The following is a 25,516-nucleotide window of genomic DNA, read 5'->3' as shown; positions in this document are numbered from 1 at the left end:
AACATTAAAGAAATGATTTATGGGAGGGACAGAGGTTTGTAATTGGAGCAGGTATTCTGCATACCTGCTTGGCCACGTCTAACCTCTTAACAAGTTACAATACACACTCAGCATAGAAACTCAGGTTGTTGGGGTAGTTTTCTTATTAGTATCTGTCATAATACTGTGTGGGAAAAGGCTTGAAGAACCGGTGCTGGGGAGAGGATTTGGTCATCAACTGGATTAGATTTATGGACCTATCGCCATCTACTGTGAAGTAAGTCTGATATTGGTACAACACGGCCATCAGCCTTATTTCTCTATTTCAACGTGTAATTCATACATATTTCCATGTAAGTCATTTTGTGTAGGTTTATTTTGGTATTAAGTGACAGATAAAATATGTGCACATTTTTACCAGCTATTTGCCTGTGTGACAAGTCTTACCGGTTTCTCTAGCTGTAACACGAAGCCGACTTCCCTGCCGTTTGCAGGTGTCGTGATTCAGAAGCTCTGTGACGGCAAAGCTACACTCACCCCACCTCACCCGGCAAAACACCTAAGATAATAACGCTGTCAGGATTGTTTTTTTATTTGACTGCGAGTATTTTACGACAACGGTAAGTCCCATTAACGTCGCTTTGATCCGCTTTTAGCCGCAAGATTTTACGCATTAGCAGAAAAAAGCATGAACAGATAGTGTACGTAGGATAACATGGGCCCTACTGCTGGCTCTGTGCTTGTTTTTAACACTGGTAATGACATTTTTTTATATAATACTATAATTAACTGTTTATCTGCGCCATAGACAGTCCATGGCAGACGTATTGTCGTATGTCAATATTTGCGGTAGGTTATGTTTACCTAGTAACCAGGCTGGTTAGAATTAAATCCGATCATTATCGCAAACAAACCTTTCTCTAAGGAAAGCCCATGTAGTTGACCCACAGGTTTTTTTATATCTGTTGCAGGTGGCATCTTACATGACTGGAAAATGCATCATCATCGGAGCAACACACCCTTGTCTTGGCCTATCCAAAATATGTCACAATAAGAAGGAATCGCACTGTAAGCGTGCTTATGCCATACAAGAAACCTTCAAATTCCTGTCCGGGGACTTTGGACATACTGGGACATTAAAGATCCCATCCATTAGATTTACTTAATTCTTCAGCAGCACAGTGCACACAACCTTGAATCTGAAATTGGATGACAGTAGCAGGGTGTTTGACTGATCATGCAGGAATAAAAACAGATGTGAATGGAAACATGGATATCCTGCTCTAACTCTCTTCATCACACCCTTAAAATAAAGATAGATTAATTGCGGATCAACAGTAGTCATGCACAGTCCAGCTCCTGACATTGTGGCTGGGTACAACAGTGGGTGTGTGGCGGATAAAGATGCCAATCCAGAGACGACCCTGGGCAGTGCCTACTCTCCTGTGGACTACATGAGCATCACCAGCTTCCCCAGGCTGCCTGAGGACGACGCGCAGTCTGGGGAAAACACTTTAAAATCTCGAAAAGATGATGACAACGTCCTCAGTGAGCAAGATACAGGTGAGTAAGTCAGGTCATAAACTCAATTACTAGAAAAAACACAGCCCAAAGACAATATTGTCACGGGTGTTTACGTTTCTGGATGTGGAGTTATTATCCATGAATTCATTTTTCATTGAAAGCTCAAGGAGTTGTTTAAATATTAAAAGTCACAAATCAATGTGTGAACTAGGACTGCAACAATTTATTATTTTTCTTATATTGGACTGCCTTTTTTTCTCAAGTAATAGGTTATACTCTATTTAATTCAAGAAAGATGATTCTGCCAGAGCCCAAGCCGATCTCCTCAAATGTCTAGTTTGGTGGGACCAACAGTACAAAATCGAAACATTTAATTTCATAAAGAAAAGTAGCAAATCCTTGCATTTTGGTTGCTGGAACTATCAATGCTGTTAAAATATAAAATGAAAATGTAATTATCCAGACTTCTTATCTTTGTATTAGAAAGTAACATTGAACTGACACTTTTTTTAATGGAGTTATGGTTTTAATAAACAGCACATATTACTCTGTACTGTTTAATAAGCCTTTTGGTTTGTGTTGAATGTCCCAGACCCGGATCTGTTTCTGAAATCGGCTCGTCTGCAACGTCTCCCCTCCTCCGCTTCTGACCTGGCTAGCCATGATATTGCATCCCTGCGGGAGACCAATAAAGACCCTTTTACAGAAGACTGTGCCTGTCAGCGAGATGGACTCACGGTCATCATCACAGCCTGCCTCACTTTTGCCACAGGAGTCACTGTAGCTCTTATCATGCAGATCTACTTCGGAGACCCACAGGTATTGGTGCATGTTTGCCTGCAGTCGTACCTTTGTAACAATGTTGACTTAGGGTTGCTTTTCTCAAACAATTTAGTGATTATTGGATTATGAGTAATTCTACATGCTCCTCCCTATTTCCTCCCACACAAGCCAAAAGTCAAATTAAAGGCATATAGACAGTCGCAGGCATATAGACAGTTTATGCTTTGTTCTCCTTTCTCTTGCAAGATCTATAACCAAGGCGCAGTGGTGACGGATGTGGCCCAGTGTACATCTCTTGGCTTTGAAGTTCTGGGGAAACAGGGGTCCAGTGTTGACGCAGCCATCACCGCTGCCCTCTGTTTGGGAATTGTCCACCCTCACACTTCTGGTATTGGAGGGTGAGTCATTGAAACATATGTATCTGTTATGAACAGAAAGGTATAGATTTAGTTGATGATACAAGGCCTTTAAACACTTTTTCTTCTGTTGATGTTTAGTGGTGGAGTTATGTTGGTTCATGACATCCGAAAGAACGAGACAAGGATAATCGACTTTAGAGAGACGGCACCATCTGCCATTCAGGAGCAGATGCTGCATATGGACCTTGATCAAAATGTAAGGGATTTATTTTCTGTGCATACTTTTTCTAACAGTGAAATGTAAAGTATGAAAACAGAAGACAGGCTACTATCATTTATGTGAATAAGCCCCCTAAACATAGTTTAAAGACTATTTATAACATTCAACAGCTTAATAGTTACATTTCAATAATTGACTTGTTTGAATTTGTTTGATGTTGTTTGTTAGATGTCTAACAGAGTATAGATTGACCATAAACATAATATACTCACTCAAACTGTGCTTTACACGTTATCAAAGGTTGTGTGAGTAATTCAAGTGAAATATTCTGAGAATATGTAGGTATGAATTAATTCACAAATTGTCACATGAACTCATACTATATAGATAATCTGTTAAATATCTACAGACAAAGGAAACTGTTGATTTATCAATCTCAACTAATAAAATATGTTACATGTACTCAATAGACAATTTCGGACTATCCAATTAGAGTGTTACGGAAAGTCTCATTGTTATTGTTTAGTACTGAGGTTAATGTGTGCTCCCTGTGCATTTCAGCCGGGCCTGCTGGTGGGAGTACCAGGCATGCTCAGCGGGATGCATCAAGCACACCAGCTCTATGGCAGGTACGGATACTGCTGTGTAATCCATTGTTTTAATTGTTCAATCTGTTCCCATGCCATGCTATATAATTAGAGTCCTCATGCTGCTTTCTGTTTTTTCTACATTCCTTACTTCTTTGATATTGTTTTTTTCACATGTGGGCACTCGTGTGTTTCATGATACATCTATAAATAGAACCTTATTTATTATATTCCTAAATTGTTCTCCTCATTTAATAAACTCAAGCATTTTTAAATCTTTGATAACATCAGCTTTGAAAGCTAAAGGAGTGAGATCTCAATAGTCCCAAGCTGTGTTAAAAATACATTGTTTTGTTTTTTTAACACGGGTCATGGGCTGCAATTACTCTGATCCTCTATAATTATCATGATCCTGATGCTTCAGCTGGTAAGAGGCTGATGTTACACTAGCTTTACCAAGTTTTAAAGTATTGTGAATGGTTATTTTTAGCCCAAAGATCTCTTTAAAAAATTTAAATGTTTAGAGTCTATATGATTTTTAAACATTCTCAGCAATCTTTCTTTACTTTTTACCCAGAATGCCATGGAAGGATGTAGTTACCATGGCAGCAGATGTGGCCAGAAATGGATTTAATGTAACTCACGACCTAGGTAGGTATAATTTAATGTTGAAACAATCCCTAGCGTGAAGTCCCTTCAACTTGTGACACTGTGATTAAAAGTAATCAGCATTATAGCCTAGCCTTAGTGTGAATAATAAAAAAAAAGATTTGCCGTTATCTCATCTGCCTTTACTCTCTCTCCCTAGCTGAAGCACTGGCAAACGTTAAGGACCAAAACATTTCGGACCTATTTCGGGAATTGTTCCTTCCAAATGGCCAGGCTCCGCTCTCTGGGCTGTTCACCACACGTCTTGATTTAGCAGCCATCTTGGATGCAGTTGCAGCTAACGGGATGTCAGAGTTCTACAGTGGCAACCTGACGCAGGAGATGGCAGCAGCAGTAAGGAAGAATGTTTTTCCCCCTGTCTCCATCTTTGATGATATAAGTGGTCATGAATTCTTCATGGATCCAAGGGATTTTACTTTTAGTCCCTGATGTACCATGGCTTGACTGGGGTGAGGTATTAACTATGAACTGTCATAATGTGAGAAAAATAATCATGTTAGGTAACTATGACTTCTATTTTTAAAGACAATATTCCTTAGTTAAACAAAATAATCTTACAATGTGTTTTGAAGATAAGTTAAAAAGATGTTGAACACCAGTGCCATTTATTTAATCATTAATGAACAGATATTGTCTTATTAAAATATTAATATGTTCTTATTAATTTATTAATTGTATATATATTTCCAAATAGAAATCTTACTCATTACAGTTAGTGGTGGTATTACTTTGAACTGCATTATATTGAGAAGTGTTTGTAATACTCTGACCCCTTCATGTCAGTAAATATTTAAATATAAAGGACGAAAAATTTGAAAACCTTTCAATATAAAATATTCCCATACAAAACCACCTTTAACCCTCATCAGACCTGCTGGATCGTAGCAGACCCGGCCGACTTTACTGTTTGTCCTAGAACTAACATGTGCATTTTTAATAGGTGCAAGCAAGAGGTGGGGTGCTCACTGAGGATGACTTTGGAAATTACAGCACAGTCTTAGAGCAGCCAGCAGAGGTCATCTATCAAGGTAAATATTTGTTGTACTACACCAAACATTTTAAGATATGAGCCTCAAAGTTACAGTACAGCAAGCCAACTGCCTTATTAACATTACAATATTACTGAGACCAGAATTTCAAGGTGGATGCAAAACAAAACTTGGCCACTTGGTTGAATATAACTTGTCATTAATTACATTTCGGAATTTACTAACATATACTTGTGTAGAGTGTTTCAATTGGGGCATAAGCAACGGTTGAACCTGGAATGCAAATATGACAGACATGACACAGATCCTGTATAGGCTTTATCATTGTCTTTCCTTATTCTTCACACCTTTTTCCCCCCCATTTGCTAGCAATTATCACATATATTGAATATACTGTCAGTTTCCTTTTAAAATGAAAAATGTCTGTTAGTGTTTTCAATGTTATGCTTTGTTGGTGTTTCTACAGGACACCATGTGATGGTGGCCCCGGCCCCACATGCAGGTGTTGCCCTGATTACTGCTCTAAACATCCTGGAAGGCTACAACATTACCAGCCAGGTGCCCAGGAACAACACCTACCATTGGATTGCAGAGGTAATAAACTTCACCATTGTCAGCATTAACAGTTTGAAAAGTACAGTATGTGGTTTTACTTAAGTATTAACAATGCATTACTCTCCCAGGCTGTAAAGATAGCTCTTGCCCTGGCTAGTGGGCTGGGAGACCCCATGTATGACACTTCTGTCTCAGAGATTGTCACCAAGATGCTGAGGTAGAGATCCCTATACCATCTTTAAACATATAATGTATACAATTCAACAAGGCATGTTCATGTAACCCTACCATTTGTTGTTCCCATCTCAAAGTAAATCACAGGCCTCCATACTCCGCCAGATGATCAACGACTCTCAGGCCTTCCCTGTCGGCCATTACACTCCATCATTTACCATGGAGAACAGTGCAGCAGCTGCCCAGGTCATGGTCATGGGCCCAGACGACCACATTGTGTCAGTCATGAGGTACATCATGCTAGAACTGAACTGATATTGCACATTGGTAAAGTAAATTGCAGTGACCGTTAGGAGTGGATTGATTTCACTCAAAATATTAAACTAAGACCACTTTTTTGTGTGACTGTTTTAGCTCTCTAAACAAACCATTTGGCAGCGGGATAGTGACTCCTTCAGGAATCCTCCTAAATAGCCAGATACTGGACTTCTCCTGGCCTAATAAAACGCAGGGCTCATCACTTAACCCGGTAATTGTGCATTCTCTTTTCTTACATTGATTGAAGTATTGATACATTTCTTATTGAACGTTTTCTTGTAGCTGCTCTAAGTCCTCATGATTTGTGTTCCTTTGCTGTAGCATAACATCCTCCAGCCTGGAAAGAGGCCCATGTCTTTCCTGATGCCCACAGCAGTTAGGCCTGCCGTGGGGTTATGTGGCACATATGTAGCCGTTGGATCTTCCAATGGGGAGAAAGCTCTCAGTGGCATCACACAGGTTGTTACATTACTGGAAAGATTAATTAATTTTCTTTCATTAATATTACATATAGATTTCCATTTAACTCATTTGTATCTTAATCTCTTTAATGATCTTTCACAGGTGCTGATGAATGTGCTGTCCTCCCGTAAAAATATGAGTGACAGCTTAGCATATGGAAGGCTCCACCCACATCTGCAGCCCAACACCCTGCTGGTAGACTGTGAGTTAATCCTTCTTATCCATCTATACAATCCAAACATAACTGAATCTCTTCAAACACTATGATTGCAGCGTTACTGCTAGCTTTTTGGCCCATTTCTTTTTTTATGATAGCAGTAGTTTCCTGCTATAACATGCAATATGCTCTCCAGATAAAAAACAATCCAATAGTGCCCTTGCACCAGTATTTACATTGCACTTAGGTCACCTGTATGTGTACACTATGCAAAGAGGCAAGTAGCTGGGAAGGAAGCAAGTACCTTTATTGTTGTCATAAACAAAGGTGGCAGGTGCAGGGTTTCCATGACACATAAAACGCCTGCTTGAGTTTCTGTGCTGTGGAAAGAATAATCTTATTGTTGATTTTAGAAAACATCATGGTAATGTGTTATCAAATACTGTGAACCTCATACTGCAAACATCACATTTCTGGTTCCAATAATGACATGAAATGTCTGTTTCATTATCAAGAGTGCAGAAAATACTGTTTTGGCTGAGATCTAAATATAATCTAAGGATTTTACTTGGTCTGCCCGCTACAAACTGTTTGTGTGTGCTTTTAAACATGATATCTTATGACCTACATGGCTGAAAATCACGGGGAAAATGTGCTGTGCTAACTCACTCCGAGTGTTATTCTCCTCGATCAGAGGAAATTACATTTAAGTACCAGGTGTAAATAAGAGCTAATTCAGTTTGTTATATAATTATTTGGCTAACTGACTGACCTCAGATCATCCTCTCCCTTTGTCTCCTACAGCTGAGTTTCTAGACGAAGATGTGGAGCTGCTGCAAGCCAAAGGTCACAAGGTGGAGAGGAGAGATGTTCTCTCACTGGTTGAGGGAACCCGGAGAACCAATGACCTCATCATAGGGGTGAAAGACCCACGTAGTGCTGATGCCTCTGCCCTCACTATGTCCGTGCCCTAGTCCACCCCCTTTCCCAATACTCACACATAATTAAGAAAGGGTAGAGTAATACTGTATGATCGTTAGTGAGGGAGTAAGGAAGCTGCTCATCACTTAAAACACTAAATGTAGGTTAATGTTGAAGAAAGGTTGTTTGACAGAAAGAAACTGTGACAAGATTATATGGAGCCTAGTGTTTTGATCAGCTTACACACAGAAAACTACAGAGGATCAACATCTCTCATGCTGGTGTCTGTATTACTTCCTTGACAGCCTATAGTTACGTTCAGTTGCAGTGTAGATAGTGTTCAAAATGTATGTAAGACATCACTTAATGGCATTAGTCAAGTCTGCAGCATGTATTGTGCAGAGCAGGGTGTGTCCAAAAATGTAAATTTGATGGACTCAAGGTCCACTTGAAGAAAGCAATACACTCAATAGGTTTAGAGTGGATTTACTTAGTGGGCATGAGAAAAAACTAAATGGAAGTTTATCACACTGAATATCGCCTCAGGAATTTTAAGGGAAATTAATAATGAACAAATTGATTATTATCAAATACAGGATGAATGAATCTAATGATGCTGCATCATTAAGCCACTAATTGTATTATGTGCATGGCCCTATATCTTTCTGCTTTTTGATTATTCTACATTTCACCATAGTTTGAAAGAACACATAAGTTCACATGGAATGTTAAAGGTTATAATATGTAAACCACTAATTAAGCCTTGTATTGTCACACCTAAAAATATACTATCTTAAATCAAACAAAGAGGCTAAACCATTCACTATCATTTTCTTTAAATGGTGTTTAACTGTGATTAGATGTTGTTTGGTATAGCTGCTGGAGTTTCAACCGTCGCAAACAATCAATGGCTTCTTGGGACTGTGTACAAACTAACAAATGATTAACAAATTATACGGCATTCAAAATTATCCATTAATTTCCTCTTCAGTTTTGCAGGTGTAAAGTATTACTTATGATAGAGCAAGTGTATTTCAATATATTATTTAAGATATTTTAGTTGTGGCATGATTTTGCTCTCTTTTAAGCTTGTTGTTTACATTTTTCATTTTAAATTTAGACCAAGGATACTTGTTTTTAGAATAAGAATAATCTGATTCTTTACAAAAGGATGAATGTAAACTGTCTATTTTTATATGAACATCTTTTGGGCTGTAAACATTATTTCTACTGTTGTAACGCAATTTGCATTACTTCAGCTCATTTTAGAAAAGGCTGTAAAGTTTATCTTTTGTGTACTTGTGTAATTATTTTTGGTAGAATATTTAAGGAAGAACCCACAGCTTTTGTAAAGCATTGCATTCTAAAAGTGGTTCAATTTAATTTAATTCCAGGATGGCAAATGCTGACTGATCAAATGAGCCCTTAACCTTTCTGTCTGTTGTTTGGAACTAGTGCAATATGACTGTTGATGCTTTCCCCCCTGTACTGTAGAGTACCATGCCTCAAGGCACGCATTTGCACAACACCTGATGTTTAATTCCATATGCATTTTTATCTGATTTTAATAAAAATCAGCACTGTCAACCCAAAAAATAAAATGTTTGCACACTTCTTAATGTGGATGAATAGTTTCCCTTTTTGCCTCATACATGTATATATGTGTATATTTTGATCATCTAACCTACTGTAGAGTATGTGAGCTTGCTCTTTAAATACACTATTCTGTTTTAAAGAATGATTAGAATTTTAAAATTGAGCAGATGTATTTGACAAATGTCCCAATGCCTGTTTAAAACCTGTTATTACCAATACATGTGTACACCTATTAAAACTATACTACTGCCTTCATTTATATTGAAACAATAAAACGTAAATGTCTCTTTCAGTATAATCCATAGCTCCATACAATAGTAACCTGTAGACAAGTCTTTAGGCTTACACAAGGCAGTTATTCCTAATATTAATACATTTTTTATCATGAAAGGGACGTTGCTTCTTCCTTAACTGGGATTTTATTTTGGAAAGTAATACCGGAAATAGTACTGTTCGATGTTCGTCTCTAGCTTGACATTGTTTCTTGCTTGTGGTTCATGTTTTGTTAGCTAATCTGGCTAGCAGATGTCGAATGGTCGAATTAAGTGTCAGATGAATATATGTGGTAAGGCTTTTGCTTTTCTTATGCGGATTGTACTGCTTACGATATGCGACAAGTTAAAGCTAACTAATTTGGAAGCCAATCGGTTTTGTTTCAATGCATTCATGATGAATTAACTGCAGTGCTACAAGGCTAACTTGGCTAACGTTTGCTAACTGGAGCGTTCGGAGAAACCAGCAGGAACCGCCTTGACATTTAATGTTTATCCTCATTCGTAATGCAGTGACTGCAGGAAACATATTCATTTGAATTGTACGCGGTGTTCATATTGGCACGGGTGTGCACACTCGCATGGGATGCAGGATATTTGTGTTCTCCCTGCCGATTTATATTTCGTTACGTTAGCTTACGTTTGCGTCAAGGCCCGTGCTACTGCTGCTGGGCCGATCGTGAAGCTGCTCACCGGTTATGGCATCTGATTTATACAATTCAACATTGTTCAACATTAATGCAAATCACACAGCAGTTAATACCTCTCAACCACCTACAGTCACTTCTGTAAGATGTTGACATGCCTACTGTTATAAGTTTAGCATCACCGGTCACAATGATGTCAATACTAACGTGTGTTATTACTGCGATAACGTCATCTATTTACTTCACGATTATGCGAACAAATATTTATGTGATGTTGTCTCTTTTGAAGCTTGCAGTGTATAACGTATACCTGACATCCTACTGCCTATTTATCCAGCATATGTTCTACTCGGTGGTGTAAAGTGACTAAGTAGATTTACTCATGTTCTGTACTTAATTACAATTTTGATGGATGTGTGTTTTTCGTACATCTACCTCACTGCAATTCAGAGGTAAATAGTGTATTTTTAGTCTGCTACAGTTGCAAGCTTTGATAACACTTTAATGCATCAATAATTACACTCAAAACACAATTAATTTTATTCTGAAATGGGCCAATTTGCATGATAGATACTTCTACTTTTGTACTTTTAGTGTTATTCCTATGTTTACAGTAGGTACAAGATTTGAGTACATCTTCCACCTCTGGTTCTACTGTATAAGGCATCTTCCACTAATTCATTTCTGATTGTTCCCAATTTGAATAGCCATCTCTGTTGTTTCTTGACTGTGACATTACTCTTGAATGGGATGGACTAGTGATCTGTTTCTGTCTTGTGTACAATTTCAGCTTAAAACGGTCAAAACGCCACTCCTAGTAAGAAGGGAGGATGGCGCATCGACGTACCCCACCTCCGCTGTCTCAGAGGACAGAGTACCTGGAACCCGATAATGACTCCGACAGGGACTCTGGCGTTGGGGAGGATGCAGGGGAGGATGCTGACAGTAGCCATGAAGCCACATTTACGGAGGAGGAGGAGAACGTCAACATACAAGATGGATTGGAAGAAAACGGAGGAGAGAGAAGAGATTTTACAGTTTTTGTAGCCTTTCAAGGGAATATGGAGGACGAGGACTTCGCTCAAAAACTTGACACTATCCTCAATGGGATACCCAACATGCTTGATATGGGTAAGTTCTGTAGCTATCATTGTTATTGGGGAAAAATAGCACAGGGTTTTTTTACTGTTAAACCTAACATTTATAAATATAATATTGAAATAAATTGCCAAGTGTGTGCAATTGCCACACACTTAATAAATAATTTACAACTCTGGAAAGATCCTAAAAGTATGTTCTACTCGGTTGATTTATATTCTTCGATGTAATTTGGTGTTTTGACATTGATTAATGACTGATAACACTTGAAGTAAATATTTAGCCATGTTATAGATAATTGGGTGGTGTTTGTATTTGCTGTATATGTACTTAGTTTAGATACACCTGCAGAATTCGTACGTTTGAAACATGCCCACATTTCTTTGTGGAATATAGCAGCAAGAGTTTTGTTTTTCCTTTCCTTATCCTTTTCCAATCAATAGTTTTAGTTTTGTTGTTCCAACTTGCACTTCAATTGCAACTTGTATTCTTTGTCATTCTTTTAGGCTCTGATAGGCTACAGCCACAGCATGTGGAGCCGTGGAACAGCGTGCGTGTTACCTTTAACATTCCTCGGGATGCTGCTGAGCGACTCCGACTGTTGGCCCAGAACAACCAGCAGCAGCTCAGAGACCTGGGGATCCTCTCTGTGCAGATAGAAGGTAACAACGCAACCTACACACTCCAACAGCATGCAAGAGACAACATTTATTACCTATGTGGCACCTTTGAATAAAGCATACAAATTAGGTAGACCCTCCAGAAAAACGCGATTCTGCGATCGCAGAATTTACCGCATAATCAGCTAAATGGCGCAGATTTTTAAAAGGCCGCATAATCCCCGCATTTTTCCACACAAAGTTGAGAAGAAAAAAAGTTAACTCGTGACGTGACGTGACGTCATCAGCTCGTGCATCACAGAATGTAAACAACACTGTATAGAGTGAACGTGTGGAGCTCACACGATAGAGAAAACACTAAGATGAAAACATCTAATCCATCTCATTTACCGACGAACATTTCTACTAAAGACCGGGCAAAAAGTGGTGGAAAACTATTCTGCACCCCGTGCAACTGTGCGTTGGAGCATAAGAGAAAATCGACGGTGGCGACCCACTTTGATTCATTCAAACATTTGAAAATGCTTTCTGCTGCTGCGGACAAGAAAGCCAAACAACTCACGTTCACGTAGGCATCAACCTCCAAAACCCTTTCGAGGGCTACAAGAAACGAAGTGAGTAGCCTACAAGATTGAAGCTGGTCAGATAACGAACGAGTAAATGAAAACAGAATGGTGTGTGTGTGTGTGTGTGTGTGTGTGTGTGTGTGTGTGTGTGTGTGTGTGTGTGTGTGTGTGTGTGTGTGTGTGTGTGTGTGTGTGTGTGTGTGTGTGTGTGTGTGTGTGTGTGTGTGTGTGTGTGTGTGTGTGTGTGTGTGTGTGTGTGTGTGTGTGTGTGTGTGTGTGTGTGTGTGTGTGTGTGTGTGTGTGTGTGTGTGTGTGTGTGTGTGTGTGTGATTAAAAGAGCCCAATTGCTTTTACAATAAATAAACATTGAATTTGTTTAATTGAATAGTAAAGGGGTTTAACGTTAGTGGCAGGTTGTGTGTGAGAGAGAATAAATAAGACAGCCAAATATTTTTCAAAAAAATTATTATTTTTTCCCGCATATTTCGCAACTTCCCCGCATAAAATCACATAAAAACCCCCCATGTTTAATCGCATAATCAAGGAATTTAGCACGCGTTTTTCTGGAGGGTCTAATCAGGACCCTAGCAAACATCTCTCCTCAATTTTTGTTCAGGGGAAGGAGCCATCAATGTGGCTGTGGGACCAATTAGAGGACAAGAAGCCAGAGTGAATGGACCAATTGGAGGACCTGGCCAGATGAGAATGGATGTTGGATTTCCGGGTCAGCCTGGTACAGGTATGAGTTTACTAAATGTATTTTACATGTTGCCTTTATACCAATCAAAAAATGAAATACTGCACAGTCATTATTTTACTTTTTTTTTCTCCTTTATTCCACACACGTATGCATCTGTGAAAAAAACAAAAGCTGTAAAGACAAAGCCTAACTGAACGTGTGGCTTGGATGTTTACTTTTCTTTAGTGTGTCATAGCAACTCATTAGTTAGTGACTGACTATAATTCTGTTATTTTGTTAATCAATGTTTACTGACATTGTATATATTAGTTATTTGCCTGTTTCTACAATATGATTCAATTTTCACATGTTTCCGGTAAGGAGGAGTGAGGATGGCTAATCCAGCGATGGTTCCTCCCGGGCCTGGAATGGCAGCTCAGGCTATGATGCCAGGCGGCAGTGGACAGATGCATCCTCGTGTTCCCAGACCATCTTCACAGACAGGTTCAGGTCTTTATTTCTTGTACGTTAAATGATAGGTGTTGTAGGTTTAAATGTCTTACAGCTTGGACAATACAATAATGTAAATGTCAATCTTCCTATCCCACAGATGTTATGGATCCAATGATGCCAGGTATGTCCGTTCAGCAGCAACAGCAGCAACAGCAACAGCAACAGCAGCAGCAGCAGCAGCAGCAGCAGCAGCTTCAGCACCAACAGGCTGGCCCACATGTCTCAGGCCCCATGCCTCCTCAAGCTGTCCATCACATGCAGACTATGCAAGGTAGCAGACTGCTTAATCCTGCTGCCCTGCAACAGCTTCAACAACAACAACAACAACAACAACAACAACAACAACAACAACATCACCAACAACAACAACAACAGCAACAACAACAACAGCAACAGGCCCAGCAGCAAGCTCAACTGGCCCAGCTTGGACCTCGACCTCCATTCAACCCATCAGGCCAGATGGCTGTGCCTCCTGGCTGGAACCAGCTGCCCTCTGGGGTGCTGCAGTCACCAGCCGCCCAAGGAGGCCCTGCCTGGAGAAAGCCCCCACCACAAGCCCAAATGCTTCAACGTCCACCCTCCCTTGCTGCAGTTCAAACTCCCAGCCATCCCCCACCCCCTTACCCATTTGGCAGCCAGCAAGCTGGGCAGGTATTCAATGCCATGGGACAGGGACAATTACAGCAGCAACAACAGCAACAGCCAGGAGTGGGTCAGTTTGCCACCCCCCAGCCTAAAGGCCCACAGGCTGGCCCTGGAGGTGTCGTAGGACAGCCCAGACCTCCTCCACCCCTTCCACCTACATCTGGACCGCAGGGCAACCTCACTGCCAAGTCCCCTGGGTCCTCCTCGTCTCCTTTTCAGCAGGGTTCACCTGGGACTCCTCCTATGATGGCTCAGAGACCTACAACTCCACAGGGTTTTCCTCAGGGCGTTGGATCGCCAGGAAGAGCAGCCCTCGGCCAACAGGGTAACATGCAACAAGGATTCATGGGAATGCCCCAGCACGGACAGCCTGGGGCTCAAGTTCACCCAGGTGGGCTACGTTTGTAACATTGTTTAGGTAGACTAAAATTAACATACAAAATGTGCTTCTTTTTTTTCCTCGTAAATGCTGTATTAAGTAATTAATGAATTACTAAGTACTCTGATATCGACAATACAAAAATAATTGAATACATTTTACAGGCATGCCGAAGCGTCCCATGGGCTTTCCAAACCCCAACTTTGTCCAAGGTCAGGTGAGTGCCAACACTCCAGGAACCCCTGGTGGAGGAGCCGGTCAGCAGCTTCAGAGCAGCCAAGCCATGACCCACTCAGGTAAGATATTTGCTGTTTACGCAATCGAAAGCATTTTTATAAAATATTTACAAAGGCTCTTTGACTGATTAAAAACAACTGCTGGAAAAACCATTACAACATGAATACTGAAAAATATACACTACTGAATTGATGTGCATTTATGATATAGTTTAGGCATCAGCAAATACTAATTGTTTTCAACAGCAATAATTATTGTTTCTAAAAAGCATATATTAATAAAAAAATAATAATGCTTTAATATCACAATAAACATGTTAAGATTGAGTCGTAATTTAGACATTATTTATGTATTTAATATATATATAATTATTACTTATGCTGTTTCACTCAACTTGTCACAGGAACATTCATTCATTCAAGTTCAGCTATGTAGTCTGCTTTTTGTTCATATTTAGATGTGATGAACTGCTTTACTGTGTCAACAGTCTAATTTGAAATGCCATGGTTTAACAAGCAGTTAATAGAAGGCTATTGTATTACTTGTTGTGAAAACCTTTCACCAAAAGTGATTATTTTTCCTCTTTGTTTAAATCAGGAGCTCCGTCAGCCTCCACACCAAACTCAATGCAGGGTCCACCCCATTCCCAGCCAAATGTTATGGGTATACAAAGTGGCATGGCGGGTCTTCCCCCTGGTACAACCGCTGGGCCTAGTATTGGCCAGCAACAGCAAGGCCTCCAGACCCAGATTATGGGCCTCCAGCATCAGGTCCAGCCCGTGTCTTCGTCCCCCAGCCAGAAGGTTCAAGGCCAGGGTGGTGGTCAGACTGTCCTCTCAAGGCCCCTCAGTCAAGGGCAGAGAGGAGGGATGACCCCACCCAAGCAAATGATGCTTCAGCAAGGCCAGGGGGTGATGCATGGGCAGGGTCAGATGGTTGGAGGCCAAGCGCACCAGGCCATGCTCCTGCAGCAGCAGCAGCAACAACAGCAACAAAACTCCATGATGGAACAAATGGTTGCCAACCAGATGCAAGGTAATAAGCAGGCATTTGGAGGCAAGATTCCAGCTGGGGTCATGCCCGGCCAGATGATGCGTGGCCCTGCTCCAAACGTTCAAGGTAACATGGCTCAGTTTCAGGGCCAGGTTGGCCCTCAGCAGATGACTCCCCAACAGCAGCAGCAAATGGCTCAACTCCAACAGCAGCAGCAGCTACAGCAGCAGCAGCAGCAACAGCAACAGCACCAGTTGCAACAGCTACAGCAGCAGCAGCAGCAGCAGCAGCAGCAGCAGCAGCAGCAACAGCAACACCAGCAGATGAATCAGCAACAACCACAGCAAGTTCCTATTGCTGGTAATCCTAATCAAGCTATGGGCATGCATGGTCAACAGATGAGGCTCCCCGCTGGCCATCCTCTTATCCAACAACAGTTGCAACAGCAGCAGTTACAGCAGCAACAGAAACAACAGCAACAGGTCATGTTGCAGCAGCAGCAGCAACAACAGGCAGCTCAACAACACCAGCATCCTTTAGGGGATCCTAACAGTGGCACAGGGGACTTGGGCGTCCAGCAGATGGTCCCTGATATACAGGCACAGCAGCAGCAAGGCATGATGGCTGGCGCACAGCACATGCAGATGGGAAATGGCCACTTTGCAGGTCATGGCATGAACTTTAACTCACAGTTCCCAGGTCAGATGCCAATGGGCGGAGCCTGTGCACAGCAAGGAGGCTTTCCTGTCAACAAGGACGTAACACTGACTAGTCCACTGCTGGTCAACCTGCTGCAGAGTGACATCTCAGCCAGCCAGTTTGGGCCAGGAGGAAAACAGGGAGCAGGTGGTGGCAACCAGGCCAAACCCAAAAAGAAGAAACCAGCACGAAAGAAAAAGCCCAAAGAGGGAGAAGGACAGCAGCAAGTAGAAGGACTTGGGTAACACATTTTATTTGTTATAGTTATTTCCTTCTATAGTGGACAGTTGAAGTAAGTGGAATCATTGTTACATGAATTAGTTTATAAAATTCACCTATTTACCTTTTTTAGTTGTCTTGATGGGACTGCTGGCATGGATGATCCCGAACTGCCAAATCTGGGTGGTGAACAGAATTTGGGTTTGGAAAACTCTGGCCAGAAACTCCCTGATTTTCCCAACAGGCCTGCAGGTAAATTCAATTCAAATAAATCATGTTGGCAATCATTTTGTATCTGCATTCAGTTAGTGATTTGTTTACTTTTTGCAAGTTTACAGCCTTTCAAAATGTGTGTTTGATTTGTATATGTATGCCTTTCTACAGTTAACGTAGGTTTTCCCGGACAACCTGGAGACCAGAGAGTATTGCAGCAGGTACCGATGCAGTTTATGCAGCAACAACAACAGCAACAACAACAACAACAACAAATGCAGCACATGCAACAGCAGCAGATACAGCAACAACAAATGCAGCAGCAGCAACAATTACAACAACAAATGCAACAGCAACAATTACAGCAACAGCAGCAGATGCAGCAACAGCAACAGATGCAACAGATGCAAATGCAGGGTCTCCCAAATGCTCAAGGACAGCAGGGGATGACGGGGCCGCAAACTTCTGGTCAAAGCCAGCCTCAAATGCACCCTCATCAGCTGCAGCAGCATCAGCAACAACAGCAACAACAACAACAACAACAACAACAGCAACAGCAGCAGCAGCAGCAGCAGCAGCAACAACAGCAGCAGCAGCAGCAGCAACAACAACAACAGCAGCAGCAGCAGCAGCAGCAACAACAACAGCAGCAGCAAACTCAACAGCCACACCTGCAACAACAGGTATATTTAATATCATATACTTAAATGAGTGTTTGTTCTATCAAAGCAATGGTTAACTTTTTATTTATTTGTACTTTTCAAATGCTTTCATTTTAGCAACAACAGCAGATGTTGATGATGCTGAAGATGCAGCAGGAGCAGGCAAAGAATCGTATGTCCATCCCTTCAGGGGGGCAGCTCCCTCCGAGGGGCATGGGCAATCCACCGGAGGTGCAGAGGCTTCCTGTCTCACAGCAAGGCAACATGCCTGTAATGATCAGTCTTCAAGGACATGGAGGGGTACCCCCGTCACCTGATAAAGCCAGAGGGATGCCCCTGATGGTGAACCCACAGGTGAGAGCCATGTTAACACAATATTGACAATCATATGGCATGATTTGGGTTCAACTTGTGAGTGTGCTGTTTATTTATTTTCTTTGGAGTAAGCTGTACATGTTTGTGTCTGTTCTCCTTTCCAGCTTGCAGGGGCTGCACGAAGAATGTCCCATCCTGATGCAGGACAGGGTCCTCAAGGCTCCGGTTCTGAAGAGCCCATTGCAGGGGGCCACATTAAGCAGGACAGGCCTACTGGCCAAGAAATTGGGGTGCAGCCTGGAAATGGAACCCAACAGATGATGGCCAATCAGGGCTCTAACACTCACATGATGAAGCAAGGCCCTGGTCCATCAACAATGCCCCAGCACACTGTAGCCAGTCCCCAGCAACAGTTACCCAGTCAGCCTCAGCAAGCAGGTCCCATGCCTGGCCTTCATTTCCCAAATGTCCCCACAACTTCTCAGAGCTCTAGGCCCAAAACCCCAAACAGAGCCAGCCCCAGGCCCTACCACCATCCTCTCACCCCAACAAATCGCCCACCCAGTACTGAGCCCTCCGAAATCAACCTTTCACCTGAGAGGCTAAATGCCTCTATTGCAGGGCTTTTTCCTCCCAAAATCAACATTCCTCTGCCTCCCAGGCAGCCTAACCTTAACCGGGGATTTGATCAGCAAGGTCTTAACCCAACAACTCTGAAAGCCATTGGGCAGGCCCCTCCTGGCTTAACTTTACCAGGTAACAACAACAATGGCAGTATGGGTGGAAATAACAACAACAACAGTCAACAGCCCTTCTCGACTGGCACTGGAATGGGAGGTGCAGGCACTAAACAGGACAAGCAGCCTGGAGGACAGGGCAAGAGAGCAAGTCCTAGCAATAGTCGGAGGTCGAGTCCAGCCTCTAGTCGTAAATCAGCCACCCCAAGTCCAGGGAGACAAAAGGGGACAAAGATGGCAATCACCTGCCCTCCCCCCCAGCAGCAGTTGGTCAACCCTCAGGGGCAAACGATGATGCTAAGCCCATCATCAGTACCCCCAAGTCCAGTATCTATGCATTCACAAGTTAGTGGGTCCACGGAGGCACAACAAACCCAGAGTCCTTTTCACGGGATGCAAGGTAACCCTGCTGAGGGAGTCAGGGAAAGTCAGGGAATGGTGGCAGCGGATCAGCGGCAATTGCCTCAGCCTCACCCCCAGCCACAGCCTTTGAGGGAGTTATCAGCTCCCAGAATGGCAAGCCCTCGTTTCCCCATGCCTCAGCAGCCTAAACCTGACCCGGAACATCAGGGTGGCACAGTTGATAGGCAACAAGCACACACAGCACCCAATATGCACGACCCCCAGGTCTCGCCTACTCTCAGGGCAGGGCCAACGTCCCTCAACCAGTTACTTGATAACTCGGGTATTCCAATCATGCCTCTTCGGCCCATACAGAGTAACACTGTTAGGGATTTAATGGGAAAGGACAGCCCTAAGTCTGCTTTGGATTCACGGCGACCTTTCCACAGTAACTCCCAGAGTACAGAAATGTCAGCTGCTGTTAGTACTTCTGCCACTATAAATGAATTGGCAGCTAAACCAAAACCTACTGTTCCTATTTCTACCAGCAGTCCTAATTTGCAGTCTACTTCAATTCCCATCTCCCACCCTAGCACTAACGTGACCTCTAATATTACCCCTAGCCTTCCGAATGTAAAGCCAACCCCTTCCTTCTGCCCCACCCTTAGTACTAACACTAATGCCACCATGAGTTTAAGCCCCAACACAGTCACTTCAGGCCAGAGCAGTCCTGCCTCGACGGTTAGTACCAGTTCTAACTCCAGCGTGGCTCAAAAACCAAGCCCTAGTCCCAAACCAGGGACAAGTGTTCAATCGGTCATACAGATCCCAGCCTCTTCTAGCACAATGTCCCCAAACCAGATAACTGTGTTTGTGACCTCTAACCCCATGACCTCTGCCCCTACTCCCCAGGCACCCACAACTATGGTCTCCACCATGGTGGCTGTCCCTAACAAGAACATTAGACCTCAGGACATCCGGCAGCAGGCCCCGGTCCCCCGACCACAGTTTATCACCACCACCCCTGTATTTATCAACCCAATTTTCCAGGTCCCAGGTGGATCTGTGGCTCCTAATACAACAATGGTACCACAGCCGCTCACAATGGTGAGGCCTATCCAATTGTCCACTACAAACATCCAACTTTCAACTGCTCCAACCTCTACCCAGTCCTCAGGGGCTAACATCGGCAGCACTCAGCCTACCAGAAGTATTGTAGGACAGGTACAGGTTGCCACTAGTGTGTCCTCATCAGTCCCAGTTGGTACTCCCCCAGCTTCTCATCAAATTAACCCAGGGCCTCCAAAGCCAGAGAATCTAAGTGAGGCCGGTTCCGATCATAAACCTAGTCCCCCAGTGAAGCAGCCATCTCCCAATCCAAGCCCTTCAGCATCATCTCCCTTTCAGCCACCCCTGGCTTCTCCTCCTCTTTGCTCTAGTCCTGGGGCTGCTAACAACATGCGAAAGAGCCCCATGTCACCGTCTCCCACTGCCCTGGGGAAAAGTAAACCTGCACAGGTTGCTGCAGCTGTTTCTGGTACAGTTGACTCGCAGCTAAGTCCCGTAGAAAGGTCTGCAAAGGGGCCCTCCGGAGCTGTGCAACCACAGACCCTTCATGTTCCTGCTATTCCTGCCACTAAAATTGAAGCACCAAATCCCCATAGTACTGTCGCTGCTTCTAACAACATGACACCGCCTGCTATCTCCTCTCCAATCCCAGTTCCTGCACATGTGGCTGTTCCCACTCAGATTGTTACCCAGGCTCCAGTGACTGCCACAGCTTCAGTTTCAAGCAAGGCCCAGGAGGTTGCATCTCAAGCTGCTATTGTCACGGTAGTCAGTGCTAACACAGGTACCTTGCTCTCTGCGGTTGCCCCCGTGCAAAGTCCTGTACCGTCCATTGTTCCAATTGTTGCTGGATCTGTACCTGCTATGGAGGTTGCCCCCACCACATCCCCTTCAGTTGCTAACCCCAGCGGACTTCCACAAGTGAAGCCTGATGCAGCTGTGGAGCCCCCCATGCCACCTGCTGCTGAATTTGTTGAAACCACTCAGACAACCCCAGGTAAATGCACAACAGGAAAATTGCCATATTCTGGCCGTGATGCTTGCTCAGGTCAAGCAAGTGTCATACAAACTAAATTATAAAGTTTTGCTTTGTGCGATGGCTCACAGGTGGTAATAGTTGAGGAGAGACGGTTACACTTATATTAATAGAGAACCGCAGTGCCAAACCCGAAAATAAACAAGAGCGCAGGTACTGGCTTTCAAGCAGAACAGGGCAAACAAACTTAGCGGGAATTTTTACGTGTTCGGTGTAATGACGTAAAACGGCCTCGACAACTTCTGTAGTCCTATTCAGCCACATGTTAACAACCATCGTTTTTCAGACACGTAAACTCTTCAAAAATCACCAGTGGGGTCACTGCAGATGTATTTAATGTCGTAGAACAAAACGTGATCTGTCTCTTAATGTGTGTCAAACACAGACCTTATTTCGAGCTATTTTCCAAAATCCTATGGAGAAATTGCATTGCTTTTTGTCAAAGGAACCGGAAGTGGTAAAAATGCTAACTTACTTCCGGGTTTTAGGACGCGTCACTGCGGTTCTCTAATAGAGTTGACAAAATGTGAAATTCTTTACTGAACTAAAACTGGATCTTGACTTTGATCAATTTAATTCAATTGAATCAGATGTTACTTTGTTGTTGCATTAGTTTCTGTATTGTTTTGTCTTATCACTATTTTTATGAGCTCTGTGGATTAATGTGAACACCTATTTTTGAGTTCCTGTTGTGTATTTGTTGTTTGTTGTTTGTGTGTATGTATTTCAAAGGCCCCTCTAGGGCATTACAAATTAGCTTAGACTATAAATGTTGTGTTGTGTGTATGGCATTGGTTTATGTTATAGTACGTACCTGTGCAAGTAAACATTAAACTTACATAGCCAATCTCTATCTAGTTTAAGTTGAGTACATATTAAAATGTGAGTTGAACTATTTCCATATTTTTTCCCAGCATCTATTCAACAAGAAGTCTCACAGTCTCAGGAACCTGTCGCCATTGAGAAGACGGGTGAGTGTGGTCATCTTTGTTTTAAGTTGTTGTTAAAACATGCTTGTTTATAGAATATAACCAGCCCTGCACATAACTTTTTTGCCCTGTACCTGCTTGGTGCGCATCCTCTGTATCAAGATGGTCAACGGGGGGGGGGGGGGGGGGTTGCGCGCCCGTGCCTCGCAGCAGGGAGCGCATGAAGCAGTCGTGCAGCGTAGTCACGCGTCTTACCACTTCTCTCTTCTCTCATGTCTCTCTTTCTCTCTCAATGTTGGTGCGCAAATGCGCTTTTTTCAAATGATCCGGTGCTCCTTTTTTGGCGGCGGGTGCACATGCGCACCTGCGCACCAGTTATGTGCAGCCCTGAATATAACTACTTTATAGAAAACCATATGCATCTCTTGGGACTACATGACATATAATTAACAGTTTTCTTTGTCCTGTTCAGGTGAAGAGGTCTCGACAAGTTCTGAGCAGGGGTAAGGCTCCTCATAACATTTGGATTATTTGAACTGCTGTTTGTTGCTTAGCTGCAAAATGCTGAGAGTGTTCGGGGCTATTAAGCTTTCCCTTACTCTGATCTCTGAAAGTTGGACTTGGAGAAATGCTTAGACATTTCTAACTCTACTGAAACTCAGGGAGTTCATTTGGTTGGCCAAGAGGTACATGGCGAAAACAATGAGCCACGTGGCACTTGGTATGTATGATTGGCATGCAACAATATAAATATACTTATGTATGTCCGAAGTTAAAGCAAAAAACAGCCAAATCACAAAGCAAATGGCACCACTCAAGTGACCTTTTTAGCCACATCTCTTTTCCTGGGGTTTTTCATATGATGGTGGGGGAAGTGAAGCCATGTTTGTTCAGCACAGTTTATAGATTACCGCTGTTTTTCCACTTCTATCACAGATGGGCAAAGAAAAGAAAGACGCCCATCAACTTAGTCCCAAGGTATGTATTTTAACATGTTTGCGCTGCAAAGACAAGCAGTGATCATGTCGACGTACTGTAGTGGAAGCTGTCGGGATGAAGATGGACAGTATCTGTGGTAGACGAGGAAAAACAGCAAAGTCCTGAGTGGTATTATTCCTTTCTCTGGGTAGAGCAGAGTTAACATGCACACCCATGCATCTTTAGTAACAAACCCTTGTGTTGTTCTTCCTTTCCCTGTCGTTGTTTTTCTATCTGGTCCTCCCAGGGCTGCTGTGGAGAAGCCCAAGGGACCGAGCAGACGCAGCTCCCGTGCAGAGAAGGAGGTGGAGGAGGAGCCAGTAGCAGACAGCGGCATTAGGAAGAGATCAGCCAGGCCTGGAACCAGTGCTGCTGTGAAAGGTAACTTAACCACTCATGCAGCTTTAAAATAATATATATCATTACGCCTAACCTTCACATACCTAAGCTCAGGGGCGGATCTACGGGGGGGGGCAGCTGCCCCTTCACTGTAGAGCCTTTCCCCCCCAGCTCCCCCCTAACTTTTGTGTCCCTAAAACTGTACTTGTAGAAACAAACGTACACTATGTCCACAAGCTTCGCAGGCAACAAAACAAGCAGTACATTAATTAAAAGTGAATCATTTAAAATATCATCTTAGGCCCGTTAAAAAGGCAGCTACGGCCCTGCATTAAACTGTGGAGCGGCGTTCACACAGACCGCGGCTCACGCAGCTGCAGGGGGACCGAGCTGTCCCAGCACCTGAGGGTGGATCAGCTTCCCCTTGGAGCATTTTCCCTTCCACTAGTTTTGTTTTTACAATGGACGAGAGCTTGAAACAAGATATTAATAAAGCGCTGCCGTTTGAATCGATAGCGTTTAACAGACGGGCGCTGTTTGGGGCGTTACGTTACAAAATAGCCTACTATACAGACAGCGCTAGCTGGGAGATCGATCACTTTTATTTGCTAAACTATGCCGTACTATTCAATCCACGTAAATTACTCTCAGACATCACAGCAATGAGGCTGATAAATGAAACCAGGATACATCCTTTACCGTCAAACTAGTTCTAAACACAGCTGTCTGTCTGCGTTTGATAAATACTTTCTGATTTTATATTTATTATATGCTACTTATTAGCTTCATGGCCCTAACGTGTAAAGTTATACAAGCATTTGTACCAGTGCTTTTCACAAGTCGACTCTTACAGGCCAGAGTAGCTGGAGTGATTCAACAACAAAAAATACATATCTGAGAAGTGATCAGGACGAACAGAAAGAGGAAAAGGAAAAGAAAAAGAGTACACTGAAGAGACCAGGAGGGTCAGAGCAGGAGAAAGCCAGGAGGAGATGAAGACATTAGTGAAGAAGAAGAAATGTACATGAGGAATAAAGATGAAGTGTCAGAAAGAGGGACAGAGGTAGTGATCAGGAGGCAGATCAGACTCCTGCTGGACCACATGGTATGTTTTTATTTTCCTTGCATACATATTCCATCACAACAGCACAATCTAGCGGCTCTTAGTATTGACAAATATGTATTGAAATGTGTTGCTGCACATGTCACCTTTAGCTCTCTTAAGAGATGGGTGATGTAATTTGTGTACTTAATTATAACTAAGTACTTTTTACTGTACTTACAGTAAGCAGAATTCATGAGTATTTTCTGCTTTTTTATACTATATTTGAGTTTGTTTGAACATCTTGTTTCTCTTAAGCATTAAGAACACTTAGGGCATGATTTAACAATAAAAAGGTTATATACAGTATAAAATACCACATACTGTACTCCCTCCCATGCCACCCTGGCATGACCTCTTGCCCCCGCTTTGCCACCCCATGTAAAATGTCCTAGAACCGCCACTGCCTAAGCTACTACCTGTACCTAATATACTTTTTTTTTTTTTTTTTAAACAGAAACTGGAGCGAGCCCCACCCAGGCAAAACGAAGGAAGTCTAAATAGACTGCAGTGATGGAAACCTGTGAACTGTACTGTAAATGTTTTTGTTTCCGCTGTGAATCAGTTGATATTGGTTTCTCTGTTCCGGTTTATGAATGGAGGAAGAAACCATGTACAGATTGTTTTAAAAATAATTATGCTATTGTGTTGTCCATGCTATCATGTGAGATTGTAGTTAGAATGTGTGCAATACAGTATGTGTTTGTGTGAATGTGCTTTTTATATTAAATGCTGGATTAATCATGTGAAGACTGATGACGGAGCTTGTCATGATTGTATAATTATGTTGTAAAACTGAATTAAATTTTCTACTGCTTTTTTGTTCTGTGAAAGTGTGTAAAATGATTCATGCATTCTCCTAACGATTACCGATCATTTTGTGGTCAGTCTCAGTTTGCTCATTCCTACCAGAACTGCATTAAAGTAAGCAGTGT

The 25,516-nt window shown here is 42.6% G+C and overlaps 2 protein-coding genes across 6 annotated transcripts; both read left to right on the top strand.

The window, feature by feature from the left end:
- Positions 1-108: 108 nt before the first annotated feature.
- Positions 109-9,311, top strand: ggt7 (gamma-glutamyltransferase 7). Of its 2 annotated transcripts, XM_079679514.1 has the most exons (17): positions 109-256; positions 474-599; positions 951-1,542; positions 2,096-2,322; positions 2,533-2,684; positions 2,784-2,901; positions 3,427-3,494; positions 4,030-4,103; positions 4,261-4,454; positions 5,062-5,149; positions 5,577-5,704; positions 5,794-5,882; positions 5,977-6,129; positions 6,254-6,368; positions 6,479-6,616; positions 6,722-6,821; positions 7,581-9,311. In XM_079679514.1, exons 3-17 carry the CDS (start codon positions 1,323-1,325, stop codon positions 7,748-7,750), a joined length of 2,034 nt encoding a protein of 677 aa, XP_079535640.1. In that variant the 5' UTR covers positions 109-256; positions 474-599; positions 951-1,322; the 3' UTR covers positions 7,751-9,311. The 2 variants fall into 2 exon arrangements, with proteins under 2 accessions (XP_079535640.1, XP_079535639.1); XM_079679513.1 differs by lacking the exon at positions 109-256 and having other exon boundaries at positions 422-599.
- A 420-nt stretch (positions 9,312-9,731) lies between these two features.
- On the top strand, positions 9,732-25,398 carry ncoa6 (nuclear receptor coactivator 6). Of its 4 annotated transcripts, none has more exons than XM_079675334.1 (17): positions 9,732-9,858; positions 11,003-11,343; positions 11,817-11,972; positions 13,113-13,235; positions 13,560-13,679; positions 13,786-14,724; positions 14,877-15,008; positions 15,547-16,882; positions 16,994-17,112; positions 17,245-17,756; positions 17,853-18,089; positions 18,215-21,194; positions 22,148-22,204; positions 22,635-22,665; positions 23,099-23,140; positions 23,388-23,521; positions 25,039-25,398. In XM_079675334.1, the coding sequence occupies exons 2-17, from the start codon at positions 11,043-11,045 to the stop codon at positions 25,083-25,085; spliced, it is 7,266 nt and encodes a 2,421-aa protein (XP_079531460.1). In that variant the 5' UTR covers positions 9,732-9,858; positions 11,003-11,042; the 3' UTR covers positions 25,086-25,398. The 4 variants fall into 4 exon arrangements, with proteins under 4 accessions (XP_079531460.1, XP_079531458.1, XP_079531459.1 ...); XM_079675332.1 differs by having other exon boundaries at positions 13,560-13,685; XM_079675333.1 differs by having other exon boundaries at positions 13,557-13,679.
- The last annotated feature ends 118 nt before the right edge of the window (positions 25,399-25,516 follow it).

Source organism: Notothenia rossii (assembly GCF_949606895.1).
Source record: "Notothenia rossii genome assembly, chromosome: 4".
In the NCBI taxonomy this organism is placed as follows: domain Eukaryota; kingdom Metazoa; phylum Chordata; class Actinopteri; order Perciformes; family Nototheniidae; genus Notothenia; species Notothenia rossii.
The sequence above is the reverse complement of the archived record's forward strand: the minus strand, read 5'-3'. Positions and strand labels throughout refer to the sequence as shown.